The 21,763-nt window shown below is 48.3% G+C and overlaps 2 protein-coding genes across 6 annotated transcripts in view; both read right to left on the bottom strand.

Moving 5' to 3' along the window:
* Positions 1–21,763, bottom strand: part of AGBL4 (AGBL carboxypeptidase 4) — a 1,390,412-nt gene that overhangs the window by 211,122 nt on the left and 1,157,527 nt on the right. The gene's annotated exons all lie outside the window — the stretch shown is intronic.
* BEND5 (BEN domain containing 5) overlaps positions 1–21,763 on the bottom strand; it is a 48,706-nt gene that overhangs the window by 5,488 nt on the left and 21,455 nt on the right. For all 5 annotated transcript variants that reach the window (XM_065929155.1, XM_065929192.1, XM_065929183.1 and 2 more), the window contains 2 exons: positions 10,212–10,360; positions 4,466–4,679 (listed from right to left, as the gene is read on the bottom strand). In XM_065929155.1, coding sequence (XP_065785227.1) covers positions 4,466–4,679; positions 10,212–10,360 — 363 coding nt within the window. The remainder of the gene's footprint in view (positions 1–4,465; positions 4,680–10,211; positions 10,361–21,763) is intronic.

Raw genomic sequence — 21,763 nt, 5'->3', positions numbered from 1 at the left:
ACAGGATCATACTTGGTTTTGGAACGATCACTCTGATTACATATAAAGAGAGGAGTCTGGAAGCTGCTGGGGTAAGGCAGGGGAGAAAAGAAAGTGGCAATGGGCATGGAGAGAAGCAGATGGTTTAAAAGGTATCTAGGGGCAGAACTGATGGAGAGTGAGCTGAACAAGGAGTGCGGAATGAGGCATCTCTGGGTCCCAGGAAGGTGGTGGTGTGTCCTTCATCATGACAGTGAACACAGGTCAGAAGCTCTGGGGTGAAGGAAGAGGAGAGAGCAGTGAGGGGTGCAGATGTGCAGGTGTAATGCAGATATCCAGGAGGAGATGACCAGTGGCACCTGAATGTAAGGGTCAGGAACCTCAAAGTGCGAACTGAGGTCAAATATATATTTGCCATCAGTCACTGATTCAACAAATATTATTAAGCACTTACAACATACTGGCCCTGAGCAAGAATCTCATAGAGCTCAAGTTTTCATGGGGGTGGGGAAGAATGTCAGTCATCAAGCAAATAAATAAATAAGAAATGCAGTGCAGACTTTAGGGAGGGTGATGTGTTAAAAGAGCGATGGCAAGGCTACTTCATCAGCCTGGACTGTTGGAAGTCAAGGACTTGGACTTGGAAGTCAAGGCCTCTCTGAATGACACAGAGGCAGAGTGTGCAGACCAGAGGAAGGGCGCGGCAGGAAGTGGGGACAGGAATGAACTGGGAGAGGACATCAGAGGTTAGAGAGCAGTGGGAACTGGGAAGTGTGGTGTGAGACGAGGCCGGAGGGGTCACCGGAGGCAGATCACCAGGCAGCGGCCAAGATGATGAGTGTGGATTGGGCCGTGTGCACGCTGGGGGCAATGGGAACCAAGCGGAGTGAGAGCAGCAGAGGTTAGCTTTGTAGAGGGAGAGGGAGGAGGGCTGGAGATGGAGGAGAGGGCAGGGGTAAGGAGCCCATGATGGGGATGAGAAGCCACAGGCAGGAGGAGACCTGAGCAGGCAGGATGGGTTTCTCAGTGAAGGAGGAGCGGTCACACGCTCTGGGGAGGAGGTGGAGTCCTGCCCTGGAGGGGTGAAGAGGAGCCAGAGGGAAGCTTGGCAAGGACAGACCAGGCAGAGGGCTGGAGCGGAAGCCAGGTAAGACGGCAGGGGCATTGCTAGTGCACGCGGGCCGTGAGTGTCGGCAACTCTTTCGGGAAACCTGGATGTGCAAAGGAAGACAGGGCCGCAGCTGTGTGGTGGAGTGGCCTGGGGGAGTGTTTTGCTTGCTTCTGTAAGAAATGAGTGACCAAAGTATATTTAAATGGCACTGGGAAGGAACCAACCGAGTGGGAGGAATAACATACTCAGGAAGGCAGGTGGGCTGAAATTTAGAAAGAGAGAATGACCAGTCCCAAATAAGACAAGGAAACTCGTCTTTTGGACATGAGGCATAAAACTGGGGAGTCCAGGTAAGTTTGTAGATGTGGTGGATCGAAGCTGTGGGATTTCTTTCTCTTTTCTCTGTGAAGGAGGAGACAAGGCCATCTTTTGAAAAAAGAGGTGTGGACTCTCATGGGAAAAATAGAGCAGCTTTAAAGAGGGTTTGGAAAATTGAGTGGATGAGTGAGGGAAACTTGGAGGGTGTGGCCTGTGGGGCTGAAGACAGTAAGTCTGTAATGGCCCCTAGATTGTCCCGTAGTACTAGGGACCAGATCAGCTACAAAGAACATCAATCTGCATGGGGTCCAAAGCACATAAATAATATCTCTGTGTCCACTGGGCAGCAGGGGCAAGGGCTACGATCCTGCCCTTACACATGGACACGTCAAGCATCTGCCTGGTATGAGCACTGCTCTGGGCCTGGGGAAACAAAATTAAACAGAACTGGGGTCAGCTCAGAGCTAAGGCAAAGCAGAGCTGGGGCTCAACCCCAAGCTTTTGATACTCCTTTCCAATTTCTGTTTTCCATCGCCTCTCAATGGGAGCAGTCGGGAGGGGCCTGAAAGTTGAAAAGCACTGAGCGATCGTAAACTTCAATATGACCATCACGAAGTCAGGCCAGCCCCATGGCGCAGCTCAGGAAAGAATGGCAATTTGTTTTCACACCTCTGGCGTAACTGTAACCCAAGCTATCAAACAGCCTTCTTAACCATCTGAGAGGTAAGTGTTCAGCTGAGGACACTGGACATGGAGGGAAATTGGTTCACAAGAAACCGTGTGAACAGTCAATCGGCGGATGGCTTGCAGGTCTCAGGGTAGTGTTTGTTCAGCCATCACTGACTGAGCTACCAGTGTGTCAGGTCCTGTATAAGGCAAGGAGGACACAGGTGAGTTTGACATGGTCACACTAATGTCCGAGGCAGACATGTGGCAGATGACTTTATACCGTGGCGTGACAGTGATAGGGAACCTGCTGAGTCACATTCCATTCCAACAAGTGTAACAGAATCAGAGGTTGGCCACCCCTTGGGGAGGCGGGGCTGTGTCCCCAGGAAGGGCTCTTTCTTAGGGCGACCACCTAAATTAGGCTCCATCATTTCAGACAGTGGGCAGACTACAGGTTACCTCTGCTTGTCTAAAAATAAGTTTCTGCCTAAATCAATTAATCATGAATCAGCCATCCAGGGAGGCAGCTGAGCTCCAGAACAAACCCCAGATCAGAGTCAGCCAGGTGGGTTTCAATCCAGGCTCTGAAACCTGGTAGCCACGACTTATAGTTGGTCACCTAATCTCTCTGTGTCTTGACATCTGGACCTCCAAAATACACCATGAAACTGGCCATTTCCCTCTGTCCCCACTGCCCTGACCTCAGTCTATGGCACCGCTGCATCAGCCTCCCACTGGCGTCCCATTGAGTCCCTCCCACTTAAGACTCCATACTATCTTTCTCCTGTAAGAAGAGTAAGTCAAGCCACTCATCGTGGTTTTCAAGGCCCAAGACCATCCCTTGCCCACCACCCTGGCCTCAGTCTCCCTGCACTCATGACTCTGCAGCTGCCTGGGTCTTCTTCACCCCTTGAGCATGCTGGCATGCTGTTATTTATTCTGCCTCTTTCATGCCCCCTCGGAACCACACAGGACTGCCTCCTCCACATCCAGTTCCCAGCTCAAAACCACCTCTTCGAACAGGTCTTCTCCACCCACCACAGCTAACACAGCTACTGTCTCACTCAGATATACATCACAGCCTTTCATCAATACCTGAAATTATCTGATTTGTTCGTGGACATATTTGTTGTCTGCTCTACAACCTGGCACAAGGCCTGTTCGAAATGCACATGCTGACTGGTTGAGTCTTACTTTCTTCATCAAAACCTTGCAGCTGGACACTTAAAGAGACGAGAGGTTAGGAGTACAGCTTCTGAAGCCATCCCTCCTGGCTAGGACTCCTGGCTCTAGTCCTAAAACTGTGTAATCTGGACAAGTTACTTAACATCACTGTGTCTAGTTTCCACATCAAAAACAGGGATAATATTAGCAGCCAACAGAAGGGAGAGTTATGTGTTGTGAAGATTAAATGAGTTAATATACGTAAAAGCATTTTTAACATAGAATCATAAAAAAACAAGGACCTGAAACATCGTAGGTGCCCAGAATAATTAGCAATTATTATATTTTCCCTGCTCCGTGTACTTTCCTGTCTCTGTAATTTGCATTCTCTGTACTATAACTAGCTTTTCTGTGTTCACCTTTCCCATGAGACTCTGAGCTCCTTGCAGATGGAGACTGTCTTAGCCCTTTCTAAGTCTTCCATACACCGTAGAGTCTGGTAAAGAATAAGAGCTTAGTGAACAGATGGAGAACAGGTGGGAGAGACAGAAGAGAGAAAGAGGGAAAAGGAAAGAGAGAGGAGAAAGGAAGGCAGGAGGGAAGGAAAATGACAGTCCAGGTTAGAGCCCTACCTTTAGGGAAAAAAACAGGCAAAGAGACAGAGAGTCTGCCTCTTTGCCTTCCCTCCAAACCCTCCCAACCCCCAGAAAAGAAGCTCAGTCTAGTGACCCTTGGCTGGTCTTCATCTCACTAAGTACTCCAGGCATGACGCTAGGACCCCCAGGAGCTGGTGTCCTAGCTTCGACCTTCATGCGCTCTACACAGCAGCCTCCTTTCCCAACCCCACACCTTTGTGCAGAGCATCTCTCTTTAAACATCTGCGTCCCCATGTCTGGTCGGGCCTTCAAAGCCCACTTCAGTGATCCACTTCCCAGGGACCCTCCCTGATTTCCCAGCCAGGGGTTTCCTGCCCTCCTGAGAACCTCCTTCCTGTCCCTCTCGCATGCGAGCTCCTTGAACCGCACTTGTGTCTACAGCTCGTTTGCCCTGTTAGATGTGAGCGCGCTCAGGACCAGGGCCGTATCTGCTCCTGAGCTCCTGTGCCAGGCCAGGCCCCGGCACGGGGAGGCTTCAGCAGGCGTGCTGAACTGAGACGGGCCCCCTACGCTCCTGACAGAGGTGAGGGCAGGATCTTGGTCACTGCGTCTCCGGCGCAGGACTCACCTCTGACGATGCTTAGTTTGTGAGGCGAGAGGGGTGGCTTAGGGACTGCATCTTTCTTTTTTTTTGTGGCAACTCCCGTGACGCTTCTGTTCTTCAGAACGTCTGTGCCCCAAATCATGACTGCCAGGTTCTTCGTGTACTTGGAGTCTCCTTGCGTGACCTGCAGCTGGTGCCATTTCTCCTCATCAACCCAGATCCCGCTTCCCAGATGGACCTGGAAGGGGTAAGAACACAAGCGAGCCCCGGTTTAGTCAGACAGGATGGTGGCGGGAAGCTTTTCCTGTCCTTTGAGACACTGCTGCGCAACTGCAAGAGATCTGCGCCATAAATACTAATTACCTTTCTTTCGGGGAAATAATCCTCATTTACTGAACAACTGTATTGTGCCAGGCCTTATGCTAGTGCTTTATATCCCCTCTCTCAGATCTTCACAGCCACCCTGGAAGGAAGGTGTTGGGGCACTATTTTCATTTCAGGTAAGAAAAACCAGGTTGGGAGAGGTGCAGCCACCTTTGAAAAGTCACTCAACGATGAAGTTGCAGAGTGGATTTGTGTTGTCTGGGTGGGGCTCCCCAGGTGACTCCAGGATACAGCGGGGTGTGGCGGCCACAGCCGCTGGAGTAGGGAGGGAACCCGCCAGAGGGAACCCGCTCAGGTCCTGCCACTCGCGGAGTGTGTGTGCATGTTCTTTCTGTCTCTGGCTTCAGTTTTCGGGAACTGAGCAGGGAGAGCTAGATTTCAGCTAAGTTCCTTCTGGCTCAGAAGACCTATGATTTTAACAAATTAAACACAACCACTGTGTCCCTGGTCTGATTCTGATGGCACACAGAACAAAACGCAACCTTCTGCTCCTTATAAGGGAAGCGCTCAAAGTTTCAGAGTAGAGTCCATAAACACAGATGTGTCCCAGAATAATCTAGCAAGGAGCTCTGAGGTTTCCTTTTCCTTTCTGGCTCTTTTAATAACTTAAAAACCATTTGCTGATGTTAATCATTTAAAAATGAAGTTCTGACTTCGACCTTGCCATTCATGCTGCGTTTCTACTGAGTCCACGAAGGGTGGATGTGGCCTCTGTGGGAACAGTGGGAGAGGCAGCTGCTGATGAGTTAAATTTTCTGAGGGGGCTGGAAAGTCCCTACCAAGGTCCTTGTCTTCAGAGACCGTCAGTCGTGGACCTCGCATGGTCAGGAGATATCCTGGGGGAGTCCTGGTCTGAGAGACAGCATACACACAGCCAGACTGACAGCAGACTGGCAGGACTCAGGGTTCAGACATATCTGAAGAGCTCTCTACTGAAGATCAACTTGGAAAGCACAGTGGGCATGCACAGATGGGCAGACAGGTCAGCCAGCAACGCCTCTTCCTCTACCAATTACTGGCATTTTCAGACCATGAACAAGAAAAAATAGAGCAACACAGCCCACCCACGAATGTGAGTAGGTAAACAATCTGACATTGCCACATCCAACTTCACTTCCTTTTGCTCGAAAGATCATTCAGACCTCTGCAGGCACCATATCAGATAACCAGATCCACCTGGCCTCCCTGCGCTGCAAACCTCAGCGCTGCGACTCTGCCCACATAGCTCAGGAAGATAAGCAGCCCTGGAGTGAGATGTGCTGGCCTGGGGCCGCTGGGCGACATCCACCCAAGGTCGAGTCTGGCCTTTCCTCTGCAGCCTCAACTGCAGGTGGGCAGTCCGTGTACCAGTCCAGGCCTGCTGGCGACTAGCTCCCTCCTGCTCCCTGCTGGACCCCAAGTCACTTCCCTGGATGACTCTCTGTGGCTACGCACACAAGCTTCCTGAGATAGGAGGAAACAAGGGATGCGAATTAGATTAAATACTGAATCAGAAACCCTTGGAGATGGAGGGCAACTTCGATTTTCCAAAGATCTTTGCTCTTTTCTACTCAAGCCTTTTTTTCCTACAACCTTTCAATTTATTGTTCTTTAAAGAGAGGTGGTAGTCATCTTGGTCAATGTTCTTCTACAAGAGAAAGGGGACACTAATATTTTTTTGAGTACTCATTATGAACTAGGTCTTGCACTCTTAATTTAGTTATAAACATAATGACCTTAGATGAAAATAGGTAGAAATATTTACAGACAGGGACAGAGATTCAGAAGGGGTAATTAGTTTTCCTAAGACATACTATCAGAAAATTTTGGAATCAAGGTTCACCTCTAAATTCGTACGACCCTGCAGCCCACACTCTCTTGGCCTCCCGCTGCTGCCAGTGGCATGGTGGTGCCGACATGGTGGAAACACAGCAGATTTATGTTCATCTGGCCTTCCTCCTGAGCCTCCCTCTGCACCTGTCCAACCACTTTGCTGGCCAGCACCCACTGTGGGTCACACTGCAGTCAGGGAAACCTGGAGAAAAGCCACTGGCCTTCCTGTCCCCAATCCCTGCCCCGACCAACCCACGCTGTAAACACTGCCAGATGAATTCCCTAAAACACAGCTTTCCTTCTTTGACTAGATGACTTCCGCAGTCTTTCAGCTGTGTTTTTATGTTAACCCTCTGGAATCTTGAATGGCCCCCTGTTTTCTGTCACATCAAATGCAACGTCCTCAGTCAGTTTTAAAGGTCCTCTAGAATCCTGTTTCCATTCAACCTATTAAGCATAGCATGTCTACCACTCAGCGATGTCCCTAAACTCACTCACTTTCTCCTACGTCCAGTGTCTGGTGACAGAAGGACAGGCTCTAGAGTCTCCTCTCTGTGTGAATCTGAGCCCTTCTACCTACCAGCCGGGTATCTTGGGCTCATCACTGTACCTCTCTGAGCCTTTCTTTTCTCAGCTCTAAAAGGCAGATCACCACCTGAATAAAGAGCTATTTTGAAGATAAGTGAGATACCATGAGGACAATATGAGGAGGGTCGCACACAACCCTAAACTGTTACTTTGGCTGCCTTCTTTCTCCCATCTATGTCTCTGTTCATGCCTCTCCCCCACCCAGGGATGAGAGCCTTCCCTTACATCTCCTTAAGCCTGATAATCTTTTAAACCCCAGCCCCCAATGAAAGAAAACCTCCTTCACTACTCCTGGGCTAAGTTCCATCCACTCTGAGTTTCTAACTTACTAAGAGCCCTCACTATCTTCGCAGTTCATCTCCATGGGGAGAGGTCCAGGCTTTGCCTCTTTCACCCCCTACAAAGTGGCCCAGACTAGTCTGAACACAAAGCTGTAAGAAACTGATGCACATATTTAATATGTCTTAATGGCACTGGCTTTCAGTTCAGATGAGCTGCTGTTCCTTGAAGAAGAAAATATTTTCTGACATGCACTCGAGCACAAGGCCAGCTACGCAGCACAGAAAGAAACAGCGCTGAGTTAAGACTGATCATAGGAAAGGGCTGGGGCATTTGGGACAAGGGTTCCTGAGGTCAACAGAACTCAGGGTCACCTGGAGCAACGCCCCGCTTTCAAGGATGCAGCAGAACAGGCTGGAAAGGGCACCAGCCTGAGAGCCAGGCGACCTGGCCTCTAGTTCTTGCCTGCCTCTGCTCTGGTGTACAGCTGTAGACAAGCCCCTCTTCTGGATGTATTTCCCCATCCATCCCGCGTATAAATTAGACTATTTAAACTTTGATGGCCTTTGAAGCTTTACGATTCAATGAGTTTTTGTAATAAAATATCTTAAGACAAAGAAAAGAGATGCGCTTGAGCCAAATCAGAAAGTAACTTTTATGGCAAGCCCTTATTCACATAAACCACAGTTCACTATTGCACTGAAATGTTAGCCTTAACGCTTTCAAGGGAGGTTAATAAAAATATGGCATCTGGTAGGATAGGACTTGATCAAAGAATGCCTTTGTGAAATGTTTTGGAGGACAAAACTAGTTTCCTACTAGGAAACGGATCTCATTCCCATGCTCTGGGCATCACAGAGATTGAGGCAGAAAGAAGGAAGGGTCTGAAATGACAGCAGAGCCAAGAATAATAATGACTACTTCTGGGATGTAGGGGATTGTTCTAAGCAAGCTGCAGTGCATTTCCAGGATGTCTGCTTCCTTTCCCTCCCTTAATCAATTCCTTTGACTATAAATTGGTAGAAACAAAAGCCAGTTAGTTTTATAGCAACATATGGGCCATAATCAAGGATAAAACAAACTTGGCACTTTCAAGATAGGTTGTGCAGCTTGAGTATGAAAAAAAATCAAATGAAAATTGAGAGACACAATTTCCTGGAGGGAAAATGATCCTTTCAAAAGAGACCCTCATACTGCCCAGAAACTGTCCACCAGTCTTTAAAGCAAGAGAGAAATAGATTTCTCTTAGAAGCTACTTTAAGAAAAAGTCTATAGTCAGTCCACTACGTGATTGTGCCTAAAAAGAAATCAACAAAGACAGAAAAGTCTCTTTTTCATCTCTAATTGCTGAAGGTTCACCAAAGTTAGATACACAGTTTAAGTCATTTTTAATGACTATGGAGAGCACTAATCTGATCCCACCTGAGGCCCAGAGAAGGGAAGCTCCCACTCAGAGTCATACAAGTAGAACAGAGTTAAGCTTAAACTCAGGCTCCAGGCTGCCTACTTCCACTCTGTCATGCCACCTCTTCCCGGCAAAACAGATTCTTAAAGCCTGTAGGTTGCAGCAAGGCAGGGCAGAACAGGCTTATGGTTTGACCCATCAGTTCTGCCTCTGCAGGGGAGGAAGTGCTCTGAGGGAGTCGAGGGCACGTGGATAGAAAGAGGATGGCAGCATATCCAAGGGAGCCCTAAAGACCAACAAGTTTCATTTCCTTGGCTTGACAATGCTTGCTTTGGCTCAGCCTGGCCAGCTGCAGGGATATATCTGGAGAAGCCCAAATAAAACAACCTTTCCTTTCTCATCAACCCACTGGGGAATGATACTGGGTAAACAGAGACCTTTTGAAGCATAAGGCAAGAAAAACAGACTGACAGATGAGTCTATGGGGAGAAGGAGAGGTGATGTCTATAATGCATGCCATGGTGGCAAAGACTTACAGTAAAACTGAATATGACCAGTGCCTAGACAAAGAGAGCCAGTGTATTTCCTCCAAGATGAATTCACTTGGATGTAGGAAGAATATTAGAAGTCTTCTCCTTGCCCTGCTGCTATGTCATATATGTGACTTTAAGACTTCCAAAGGCTATTCCATTACTTTTCACCCTGTACTAATATAACTACTAATAGTGCTTAAGTTTTCTTTCATAACTTTTTTTTCCAAGAGTCTTACAAAAAAATCTGAGGAGTTATATGTGGTCCTAGGACTGTGGGCTAAGCAAGCTGAGTGTACAACTTGAAAGCAGCTTAGGAGTAAGGAGCATGTCCCAGTCACCTCTGTATCCCCGGCATTTAGGGTTAGGATAGGACTTACAACACATAGGTACTTTGCAAACAATGAATGAATAACTACTCAGCCACAGCCATATCTGTAAATCAGATATCTTATCTTGAGATCACCTTATACATTTTATGCATCTGGTTTCATCAGATTATCATTTTAAATTATCTTTCTCACTAATAAGCTATTTTTAAATGTCAGTTTAGTTTTATAGTTGCTTTGGCCCAATATTTACCAAAAAAAAAGAAGAGAAAAAGTCCTAGTAAAGCTCCACTGATTACAGCACATGGATTCTGGAAGCAGTCACAGGGTTAGGCCTCAAGGCCAAGCAGTCGCTGTATCTCGGGAAGCTCCCACCATACCCTCCACCTTCGCACTGACTAACCAACACTTGTAGGGAATGGAGAGTGAGCTTGAAACACTACCTTGCCATTGTCTAGGATATACTTGTCCATGACAGGTGCAGGAGCAGGGTAATAGGACGACGTATTTGCTTCCTCACTGAAAGTGCTCCGTAACTCCGGCTCGGGCTCGAGACATTCTGACTTTACTTTTTCCAAGTCAATGGCGGGACCTAGGCAGTTAAGAAAAGAGATCTGTCTAGAACTCCAAGGAAAATCAAAGGCAAATATTTTAACTATGCATCTGTCAGCACATAGTGGCACACACAAAAAAATATGCTGGCTTATTTTTGTCCATTGGACTGCACTTAAACCCCAGCTTGAAAATAATATGAGGTATGAACATCACAGGGGAAAAGGTGGAAGACAAGAATGGACCAGACTCTAATTAAACATGAATGAGAAGCAGTCTTCTAGGGTGTCACTGTCTGAATGAAAATGCAAGGGATTCAACTTCCTGCAGGGGAAAGAGGTCCTTTTAAAACTGGGGTGGAGACAGGGTAGCAATGACTACAGTATGCAAACTGTGTATTTGCCAAAACCCCATCTCTGCAGCCTACGTGAAGCAGGCCATGGCAGAAGATAGGAAAGCAGGGGGAGAAATGCAAAGGCCTCCCCCGCCCAAGACCTAGTATCTAGACAGGCGCATTTCAACCAAGAAATTAAAGTACAATACAGATTAAGCCCCTGATTGCCTGAACCGGCAGCTATCCTGATTTTTATTTTAATGCAATCAACACAAATTATGTACAGTTTAAACAGTAAAAAGCAGGAGATAAATGGTGGTGGTTTCTAAGGAGGACTTTTTTTTCCTCCATTAGATTTTTAAAATGATGGACTCTTTTTCAAATCACCTGTTGTGTCTTGATTACCAAAGGGCAGAAAAACAGGGTAAGGCCGGATAACTTGATTAACTTTTATAGGCGAGCAAATCCAAAGGCCAACTGAGAGTTTTGGCATCCTGGAAATTCTCCCTATGCAAGTATTTCAGGAGTTAACTTGGATCAGAAATTCAGCTACTGCCAAGGCCGGTCCCCAGGACTGTGCACGTAACTTAAGTCACCAGTGAGTTTCATGGCCCAGCCTTCCCTTATTCTTACCATGTGGGCCACTTGGTATGGAGCTGTTTGTGTGCCAAAGCCCTCACCGACAACCTGGCTGCAATTTACTGTGCTAAATTGCTATACCCTTGGCTTTGGCTGGTGGTGAGGAAGGTATTGGTGATTTTGTTACAAAAATTCCTCACGATAGGGCTTCCTAGACCGATAAAACCATTTCTGAGTTGCTGGTAGCTGCGAGACAGATCTCTGAAGTCTCCAACAATGGAGGTGCACATGTGCGTGCTAGGTGCATGAGTGCGTGCTGTCACTTCAGTCGTGTCTGACTCGGTGCGACCCTACGGATCCTACAGTCCACTAGGCTCCTCCGTCCATGGGATTCTCCTGGCGAGAATACTGGAGTGGGTTGCCACGAGCTCCTCCAGGGGATCTTCCTGACCCAGGGATCAACCCACGCCTCTAGTCTCCTGCATCGGCAGGGAAGTCCTTTACCACTAGTGGAACCTGAGAAGCTCAACTAAGTATGAAGGCACCGAGCTGAATCTGGCAAGACTGGGGACCGGCACGGAGCCAACTGAAAAGGAGGGCTCATCCTGGGAGAGCGAGCTTAGGTCTTATTCCTAGTTTGGCTACATTTTAATTGTGTGACCACAGGCGAGTGAGCTATGGATGTACAAGCTGTCAGAGTGAGGGACTGATAGCATCGTCACCATTCTAGGAGCAACTCCCAATTCTGTGTGACCTACTCAAGAGCTGGGCTCAAGGCTTTCTCGTCTTTATCCACAGCTCCTGGCATGAGAAGATGTTCTCTGGCTATTTGCTAAATGAACAAAAGAATGACAAGAAGGAATGAATAACTCTAAAGGTTCAGAAGCAGATGCCATAGTTTCTCCTCTCTTTGTATGAGATCTCGGTTGTATTTCTGAGATATAAGAAAACTCAAGTGGAGCATTTGATCTTTTCTTAGGTCAGGGAGGAAGCAATTACTTTGGCTTTCCCCAGAGGGCATGGCTCAGTTGGCACCTGAAGTCTCTTCCTGCTCTGACATTCAGCAGCAAGATAAAGGAATGCAGCCTTGCAGACAATGGAGCACAGGTCATCTTAGGTTCTCCTTCTATGAGAGGAAGATCGTGGACAAGAGAATGAACCCAACTCGGCTCTGACTTCAGTCTAGTTTTCATCCATTTATCTCCACAACAGCTGCCAAAGAAATCTACTCACAACCAGATCTTTCGCAGCTTAGGCTCCCACTACCCTCAAAATTAAGTTGTGTCCCATAGCCTCCTTAAGACCCCGAATACAACCAGCTTCTTCTTGATCTCTGGTGCTCAATTCCTGCTCTCCCTAGATGTTGTCCCCCAGGTGCTGTGTTGTCCCAAGCGTCTGAGCCTTTGGATGTGCTACTGTTTTGGCCTTGAGTGCCATCTCATCTGCCTGTCAAGTCTCTGGTCAGACTGCAGAACAGAGCTTAGATGTCTCCTTTGTGAGGCCTTGCTCTGATCACTACCAGGTAGGGGGTCTCTAAATCGTAAAGACTTCCAGCAAATTATATTTGGAATCACCTACCAATCTGTCTGCTGTCCACATCAAACCGTGAAGCTCTTCAAGGGTCAAGTTTCACTCTCTTTGTAACCTTGGCACCAAGGGCAATGTCTGGCATGGTGCAGGTTCTCAGTAAATTCTTCATAACATGAGAGGAGAAAGAGAGTTGTGGGCAAGAGACTTTAGTGGCCTGAAGCAGAGATTCTGAAATAGAGCCCTGCTGCTGAGTGGCGGTGCCTGGGGTGGATTGGATGGGATGTTTACAGGTATTTGTTCTCAAATACCCGTAACCTGTTTGCAGCCCAGGAAGTAGAAGTTAGGGCTGTAAAATGGAAACTGGAAACGTCTAGCCAGGGGAACAGACAGTTCAGATGGCTACACAGGGACACATAAAGAGCAGGAGCTGAGAGCAAAGGGTCACCTCTCTGGCTCCACCCTCACTGGTCCTCTCTTCTAAGGCAGACTCTGCTCCCTCGAGCCTGCCTAGCCAGGTCCTTGGGACTCCCTCCTCCCCTGGTAATAGTTAGCTGCACTCATCTAGTTCTCTCTCTCTGCCGCCCCCACTAGACTGTGAGGCCTGAGGACAGACAGAGACTGTGTCTTTTTATATCAGAGACCAGGGCTCAGCACAGTGCCTGGTTCCAGTTCAATCGTCAACAGGTAATTTTACACGTCAATAATGACTTAACCTTTCTGACTCTTGTTGCCTCATCCTGAACAGAGGAATGATAACAGTGACTCAGCCAGGCTGCAGCGTAAAGGAGTGAACCTCATATATGTAATGATTCACGCAGACTCTGGCGCAGAGTGGGTGCTCGGTAAATGTGGCTCACCACCCCCACCTCCCTGCTCCTGCCCTACGCGGGGGTCATATTTGGGTGCTCAAGTTAGCCACTGCTAAGCCCTGGGAACCAGGGCCCCGCTGGTCCTCTTGTGCCCCAAGTCCTTGGCACGAGCCTGGCCCAGAGCAGGTGTTCAGGCTCTCATGGCACACAGACCCAACACTACGCTCCCCTCTGCCAGTTTGCTCAGGGACCAACAGAGTTTCGTTGAATGCTGAGCCTATTGTAATGGGATCTTCCGGCTCCCAAGCTCTCAAGGAACTCTTCCTAACATCCCCGATCGGCACATTTAATACCTGGTGGCTGCCAGGGATTAGCACTGCCCTCTGCCACTGCCTCCTCTGGCACTGTACACAGAAGGACTTGGTATCTCAGCGGGGAGGACAGACCAACGAAAGGCTCCTCCTGGAAGCGGTTCCTCAGGAGACCCGGGTGTGACTCCTGAGACCTGCCTCCTTCACCTCTCTGTGGCTCAGCTTTCCTGCCTGCAAAATGGGGAGTGCCAACAGACACCAGAGAGCCAGGCAGGCGCACCCCGGAGGCTCAGACACAGGCTCAGAAAATGGCAGATGAATGAAGGGATGAATCAGTCAATAATGCGGCGTGTTTAGTAGTACAGAATCAGAAAGAAAAGGAACAAAAAGCATGTGGTTTCTTCCCAGAGAGGAGGGAGGGCCTCTAGTGCTTTTAATTTAAAAGGGGGAGAAAAACACTTCACTGCAAATTTTAGTCGGCTCCACTACGATGCTGGCAATTTACATCTCATTACAACAAACGCTTCAGATTGCTGTTTTGCTTTTAAAAATTTCTGAGGTATTGTTCTCCTTCAAACACATGTGACCAAATTAGCCACGATAATAAGCACTTGTGCTAAGAGACGGCACTGCACGGATCTGGTGCAGATATTTTAAGTAACAAAGCAACTTTTTTTCACTTTGTGGGAAGAGTAGGAATCAAAAAAATAAAAAGCCTTTTGATCCACTTCAGGTTTATTTTGGAGAAAATATACCTTCCATGGAGAGAAACCTCTCAGCTGGGTTAAAAAAAAAAAGCTTTTGAAAGACTATAAAAGACAGTGCTTGTCTTTTCATTCAGTCATTCATGAGCCCATTCATCACACAATCCCTGACTGCATACCAAGATCGAGCCCTGGAAGAGGCACTGGGGACCCGGAGACAAATACAGCATGCCCCAGTTCTGGAGACGTTGAGAATATAACACATGAAACTCTCATTATACTGCATACAAATAGCTGTGAGTTGATGGACAAACACTGGATTCAATGCTAGAAAACCTGGTGCAAATCCTGGGTCTATTATTTCCTTTACCTTTTTAAGCCCCAGAGGCCTTTCCCATAAAATGGGAATCGTGGCACACAGTAAGGGGCTTGGTAAATGTTTGCTGGCACAACAGATAAATGAAACTATAACATTCTCTATTCTTGTCTAGCTTAACTGGGCTAACGCCGTTCTTCCTGAAAATCTTTCTAAGAAGTTGATGCTTATGTTCTATTTGCGTGGTCAGTCAAGTCTGACTCTTTGCTGCAACTCCTCTGTCCACACCCAGGAAGTTTAAAAATCATCCATTTCTTCAAAATATGTATGTTTGGACACTAAAAATCAATTCTGACTTCTGTTGAAACAAAAAGGCTAATAATATTAGATTTTCTCTTGAAAAGTATTAAAGTCTTCCATTTATTCCTGCAAATGAACAGGACTTTTCTCTGCTATTGGTATAATTCTAGTTTCTTCCTAAATATAAAGTGGATCAAAAAAGCAAATCAAAATCCTTAAAGCATATGCCTACTTTGGTGGCCCAGAGGCACACTGGGTTTGTCAAAAAAAAAGAGGATTCTACTTGTTGAAAAGGAGCTGAGCATGGGAAGAGCTAGCAGCAGTGAAAGAGAGCCACAGAGGCCTTAGAAAGAGATGCGAGATGGGGCCCACAGCTGGGCAGGTGGATCTCCTCTCTCAGAAGGCATCAGCCACTCTCACCTGTTGCCACAGCTACGCATATGGTTCTTAGCTCCGCTGCGCTTCCAGAGAGGGCAGGCACAAACCTGGTCTCATTCCTTCAGTGAGAATCTATTAGGCACCCACTTAGTGCCAGCCCTGAGCTAGGCAGCTTCAAACAATGTGCTGTCCAGTAGTGGAGAGAGCCAGACCACAGACCGTTAACACAATCCTGACAAGGGTAAGGGTAGAGACTCGGGAACAGAAGCAAAGGTGGGGGGGCGCTACACCTGGAGGAGACTAGGAAGGCTTCCGAAGGACAGTCACAGACTCCTGGGCTGCGGCTGGAAGCTGGCCGCACGGGTTGAAGTGGGGTAGTGATCGTCACACGGGGAAGGCAAGCGGCACATTATGGAGGCTCACTGGTCGACCAGGACGTGGGCAGCATCATGATCTGCAGAGGTTTGCAGAGAGATTACCATGGGCTCAGGGACCCTGGAAGGCCTTAAGGAAGAGGTGAGCTCCACCTGGAACTTGAGATAAGCTCGAGGGAAGATGGTAGGATGGTCAGGCAGGGCAATGGGATCACTGTCAGCAGAGGCCCCTTGGGGTCCTTCCCCTGACCCTCTCCTGTTTTCTGAGGGCTCTTTGTGGGTGAGGGTTGGAGTAGGCTTTGCTAGGCAGAGGCAGGAGAGGCCATTCCAGCCCTAAAGACTGGACTGGGTAAGACCCCTGCAGTGCATGCAGATGCCCGCCCCTGCACACATCCCCCCCTCCCCACCCCACAGTGGGGCTTGTCCCTTGGGGAGTCAAAACTCTAGAGCAGCAGAGCTGGAATGGACCCAGGGAGCCCCCTCTCTATGGGGCAGAAGCCCAGCAAGACAGGGGTGGCAGAAGTGGGCCCAAGTCCCCAGTCGGGGTGGTCAAGGTATTTTACCCACATTGGGGAACTGTAGGGGCCTGTTTCAAAGGACATATTTGCTTCTCCCTGAAAAGGAAAGGTGACTGACACCCACTAAACATCTTTATTAGTTGTTTTTGCTGTTGTTTAGTCACTGTCATGTCTGATTCTTTGTGATCCCACACACTGTAGCCTGCCAGGCGCCTCTGTCCATGGGATTTCCCAGGCAGGAATACTGGAGTCAGCTGCCATTTCCTTCTCCAGGGGATCTTCCCAACCCAGGGATTGAATCCATGTCTTCTGCACTGGCAGGCGGATTCTCTACTGCTGAGCCACCAGGGAAGCCAATTTAACATCAAAATAACGACTTTTTAAAAATTTTTTAATCTTGACACCCCAGTATCTAGTTATCATTTGTTTACTATCTTCTGGATTAGGATGGAAACTCCGAGGTCAGCTACCGTCCTGATAACGGCTGTATCCCAGCACCCAGCACAATGTCCCTGGCTCACAACGAATACTCATCAAACACGTGTTGAATGAAAGAAGTTAATTCTTAGTAATTTGGCAAAAGTAAAAAAAAAAAAAAAAAAAAAATTCAGGACTGCTAGACTCTGAAGACTTGCTCTTACCACAGCCCTCCATGCCTTCAGCTAACTGTGGTTTGCAGGCTGCAGAGACTTCTCACGTAATGTCCACCTTGTGGGACCCGTACTGCATCTCTGACCTTCTTTCACCTTCCGAGGGTGTCTGTGAAGAACTCCACAGTTGAGCAGGGGGTGCAGTAGGGAGGGAGTGAGTCACCAGGATTCATCTCACCTCTAGGAGCTCTGAGCCTGTCCTCTGCCAGCTGGTGGTCAAAGCTGGGCTGGCTCTTCATCTGGGGTCCTGCCACTTCCCACCCACCCCAACTGTCTGGACCCAGGCAGCATTCCAAATGGCAACAGTATGCACAACAGCAAGGGTCTGTCCTGCCAGACAGGCACTGAAGGTCCCCACGCATGTGCTGAATGCACACGAAATGGCCTTTGGTTCTGGACCAGAACTGGCTGGGTGCGAAGACTGAGGGGCTGTGGTACGAAGGAGAGGGGCATGAGGCACAAAGGCTGCTCTCAGATTCCTGAAGGGCCTCCGTGGGGCACCGCGAGCACCCAAGGGCAGGGGATAGGGAAGGCGGAGTTTCCTCACGCTGGTGCTGACATCTCCCAAACAAGTCAGCCCATGACTCTGGCCTTGTTGGCTCTCCCCCTCAGGCCATGAGCTGTTCCAGAGCAGGAACTAAACGGGATTCGTCTTTGCTAAATGTGGGTTGATTGACTTGCTTGGTTTTAAGATCTGATTTCAGGTAGCAGGACAGTCCAGGGCCCTCCTTCCTCTTCCTCCCTAGAGTTCTCTTCTCTGAGGCAGTGGGGAGGGGGCTGAAGGACAGCTCCAGGCTGTCCCTCTGTCCCTGAAGCCCATGACCAAAGGGGCAACTCTGAGGTTGAGGGGCTGCACCCCAGGCCTCCCCCGAGGGGAGGAGCCCCTGTGTCCAACTGCGTAAGGGCTGGGGCAGTTCTAGGGGCTCTCACCTGCTTTGCAGCCTTGGCTATCCCTCCTACCTATCTCTCCTCTGTGTAGTCTGGTCAGGGGTGACTTGTGGTTCCTGAACAAGCCAGCCTCTCTCATAACTCCAAATCTTTATCAATCTCTCCTGTTGTCTGAGACATTCATTTCCTCTCTCCGAACCCACGTCCTCATCTGATGATCCTATCTACTGCTGAGGTGGTTTTCTCTATGAAAAGCAGGCCCAAAGCAGGTGTTCACAGGGGCCAGCCCATGCCTGGAAGGGGAGCTCTCCCACCTCCGTTTCCTCGGACTGGCAAAGCCAGCAGAAAACAAGCCTGCCACACAGCCACACTGAAGCCCATGACCAACAGGCAAAGCTCTGTTTTAAGTGAGAAGCACATTTCCTGTACTGGCAATGGAGAGAAGCCCAGTGACTCCTGCATGTTCCTGCTGCTCCCCAAGCAGGAACAAAGGGACAGCCTGGAGCTGTCCCTCAGCCCCCTCCCCACTGCCCCAGAAAAGTGAACTCCAGGGAGAAAGAGGAAGGAGGGCCCTGGACTGTGCTGCTACTCTGAAATCAGATCTTAAAAACAACCGAGGGTGAACTGTGGCTAATGCTGATCCCGGTCAAGAGTGCAAAAAGTCCTTCAAAGGGGAAGATGGCCCGTGTCTTTAAGAGAAACAATTCTAGTTCTCATTTCTACACATTTTCCTGCTGCCCAGGGTGAGGGGGCACAGGACACAGTAGTCCGGGCCCCAGCCCACCAGCCAGCAAGGCAGGGGCAGGCTGTGGACCTCCTGGGTCCAGAGAACATGAAAACCTGACCTGATGGGCTATCTCCCACTTATCCTCTTAGTCCTTTCTCAAAGCCCAACTTTTGTGAGCACTCCCGTGTGCTGGTGAGAGTGACCTGAATGCTGCAGGAAATGGAAAAGAGCTCTGAGATGAACAAGCTCTGGGAGGAGAGCTGTGATAAAGAGAAAGTTGAAGAATCTAGGGGGTCCAAAGGAGTGCTTGAGGACTGGAGACAGGAAGATGGAATTCTGCCCTGAAAAAGTGGGTGGAGGGAGAATTCAATACACTCTATACCAGCAAGCCTGAAATCAAGCCCAGGCGTAGCAGTAAAACAGACAATTCAAATATGATTTCTGAGGACTTACAAGGGAAAGTAGCAATCCCCAGGAGACGTTAGGAGACCTGGATTGACCAAAGGTTAAGACAAGCCAAGACAACCACATTTGTGCTCTGCTGTAGGCCAATGGGTGCCTATGGTGTACCAAGCATTATACACACATTATCTCATGTGCAAACTCAAATGATACTACATCATTAATGTTGGACTCACTGAGCACTTACTATGTGCCAGCCCCTGGGCAGAAGTCTTTACATGCCTTTGCTCATTTAATCCTCTTAAGAACCACAGTGGCTGGTATTGTCACTGACTCCACTTTATGGAGGAAGGAACTAAGGCCCAGAAAGTTAAGTAACTTGTCCAAGGAAATATAATCAAAATATGGAAAAGTCAGTGTTCAAAACTCCAGAATTTCTGACCTCTTCATCAGGGACCAGGCTCTCCTGCCTGTATGCGGTACACATTACGATATCCAGTTTACAGAGAAGAAAAGAGAGGCTGAGAAAGGTTAAATTATTTGCTTCAAGTTGTGCAGTTAAAGAATTCGAAAGCTGAGATTCAAACCCAAGTACTATCTGCTGCCAAAGCCCACGCTGCCTCCAGTACAGGGGAGAGCCAGCAGGAGGCATTTGGCTGACATTCGCTGCTTTTCAAAGGCACCACCAGAGACCTGTGCTGAAAGAATCCAGCTCCGACCGCAAAGGATTTTAAAGATCAAAGCTGGTATTTTAACGGACTTTGGACAGAACACAAGGCACGAGCCCAGAGGGGAACAGAGGTGATAGAAACCCAGCTCTAAAGAGCCAAGACAGATTTGCAGGCCACAATGGCTTTCTCCTTCAAAAGTTTCAACCGGCTTGTGATCTGGCCAACAGGGACATTATCTCTTCTTTTGCCTTCTCTTCTCTCAGATGGAGATAATAATCCTTACCTGGCCTTGCAATAAGGCTACTGGAATAGTCCAATGAGATAAAAATGTCAGAGTCTTTGAAGCCTGTCAAGTGTCATGTACATGTGAATTACTGTTATTATTCTTAGTGTCTATTCCTCTTCTGGTCAGAATTCACCATTTCCACCTACCTTCCCTACAAAGTGCACACAAAATCTAGAGCCATCCGCTGCCTCCTTCCTGCAGATCCAGCACTTGCAATGTTCTGTCCCGAGTGCAGGTCTGTGCTCCGCCTCGGGCTGTGGGTGCATCTTGAAGGCAAGGACTGTCTCCTCCTCTACGTCCCTCACTGAGGCCTTTCTAGCCTTAGCTGAACTAACGGTACCTGAATCACACCAAAACCATTTTATCTAGTAAGAGGTACTTAAGAGTGCTAAAAGCTGAGGGTAACATCCGAGCTTTGGTCTCTGACCTCTAAGAACAAGGACTCTGGCTGAGGGGAACTCAAGAGAGATTGCTAGAGTTTACTTTCTCCTACACTGGAGCTCACCCTTGTCCCTGGCTTTCACTGCTCTGCTTCCCCTCACACCCCTGGAATTCTCTGAGTCTGCCAAGCCCTGGTTTAATAAACATCACTCTCACCCCCTAGGCTCATGAATGTTTTCAACAGGGACCGTCTTTCTGTATCACCAGCACCTAATACAATCCTGGCACAAAGGATGCCCTTAAAAAATGATAAATGAATGAAAGAATAAATGAATGAATGAACACACAAATAAATCTGTACTTTATAAATTAGAAGGTCTTCATGCTTTTCATGTCTTTGGCATTTATTTCTTTGGGAGAAGACAAACAGGAAAGGGCAGGAAATAAGGAGACTGGCATTTAGTAAACACTTGCAATATGCTGGTTACAGTGATGTATTCTTTACACATGCTTCCTCTTTTAATTCTGACACCATCACAGAGGCCGGGAAAGAAGGAACTTTCATAGTTCGAGAGTGAGGTTCCTTTCCATCAGAGAGGGCTGCCTCCTATGCTAAGATCATACAAAAGGAAAGCTCTGTTTTACAGAGAGATGTCCTTTGGGGAATTAGGCTGGGGGTCACCCCCATGCCAATGACATTGAAGTACAAGGGCATGTGGCCAAGGGCCAGAGAGAGGCTCTCAGAACCCGGTGTCAGGAGACCCTTGAATTAGACCTGTGACGCCTTCTGGGCTTGTTTCCTCATCAACAACATGAGGGCAATAGCCTACCTCCTCTCTAAGCTCATTTGCCACTCCTTGACTCCACATGTTCTAGAGAATTTTTCTCTGTTAAATTCACCTTATGTTTATTTGTGGGATGAATGAAAGAATGAATACACAAATGAAGAAGTGAGTCATCCAGCGAAGTCTCTGAAACATCTTATACCATCTTGCTGCTGCCCCTAACCCCAACCAGGTATACCATCACAGCTCCTGGCTGCTATGGGACCTTCTCGCCAATCGGAGGTCCTCGTCAGGCTCCTGCTCTCTGCTCCCTCCCATCTATGGCCTGGGGCAGTCAGCAGTTATTCTTTTTAAAACTGAGCATCCCTAACCTGTGGATGATCCAGCATCCTTGAGATGGGTTCCCTGGCAACTTGGAAAGGAGAAAATACTCAAGGGCGGGTCTCTAAGAGTACTGCGTGAGCCAGTCCCCAGGAGGGTGAGGGCAAGGAGGGTGCAGC

The sequence above is a fragment of the Muntiacus reevesi genome, chromosome 1 (genome assembly GCF_963930625.1).
Source record: "Muntiacus reevesi chromosome 1, mMunRee1.1, whole genome shotgun sequence".
NCBI lineage: Eukaryota > Metazoa > Chordata > Mammalia > Artiodactyla > Cervidae > Muntiacus > Muntiacus reevesi.
This window is presented reverse-complemented; position numbering and strand designations above follow the sequence as displayed.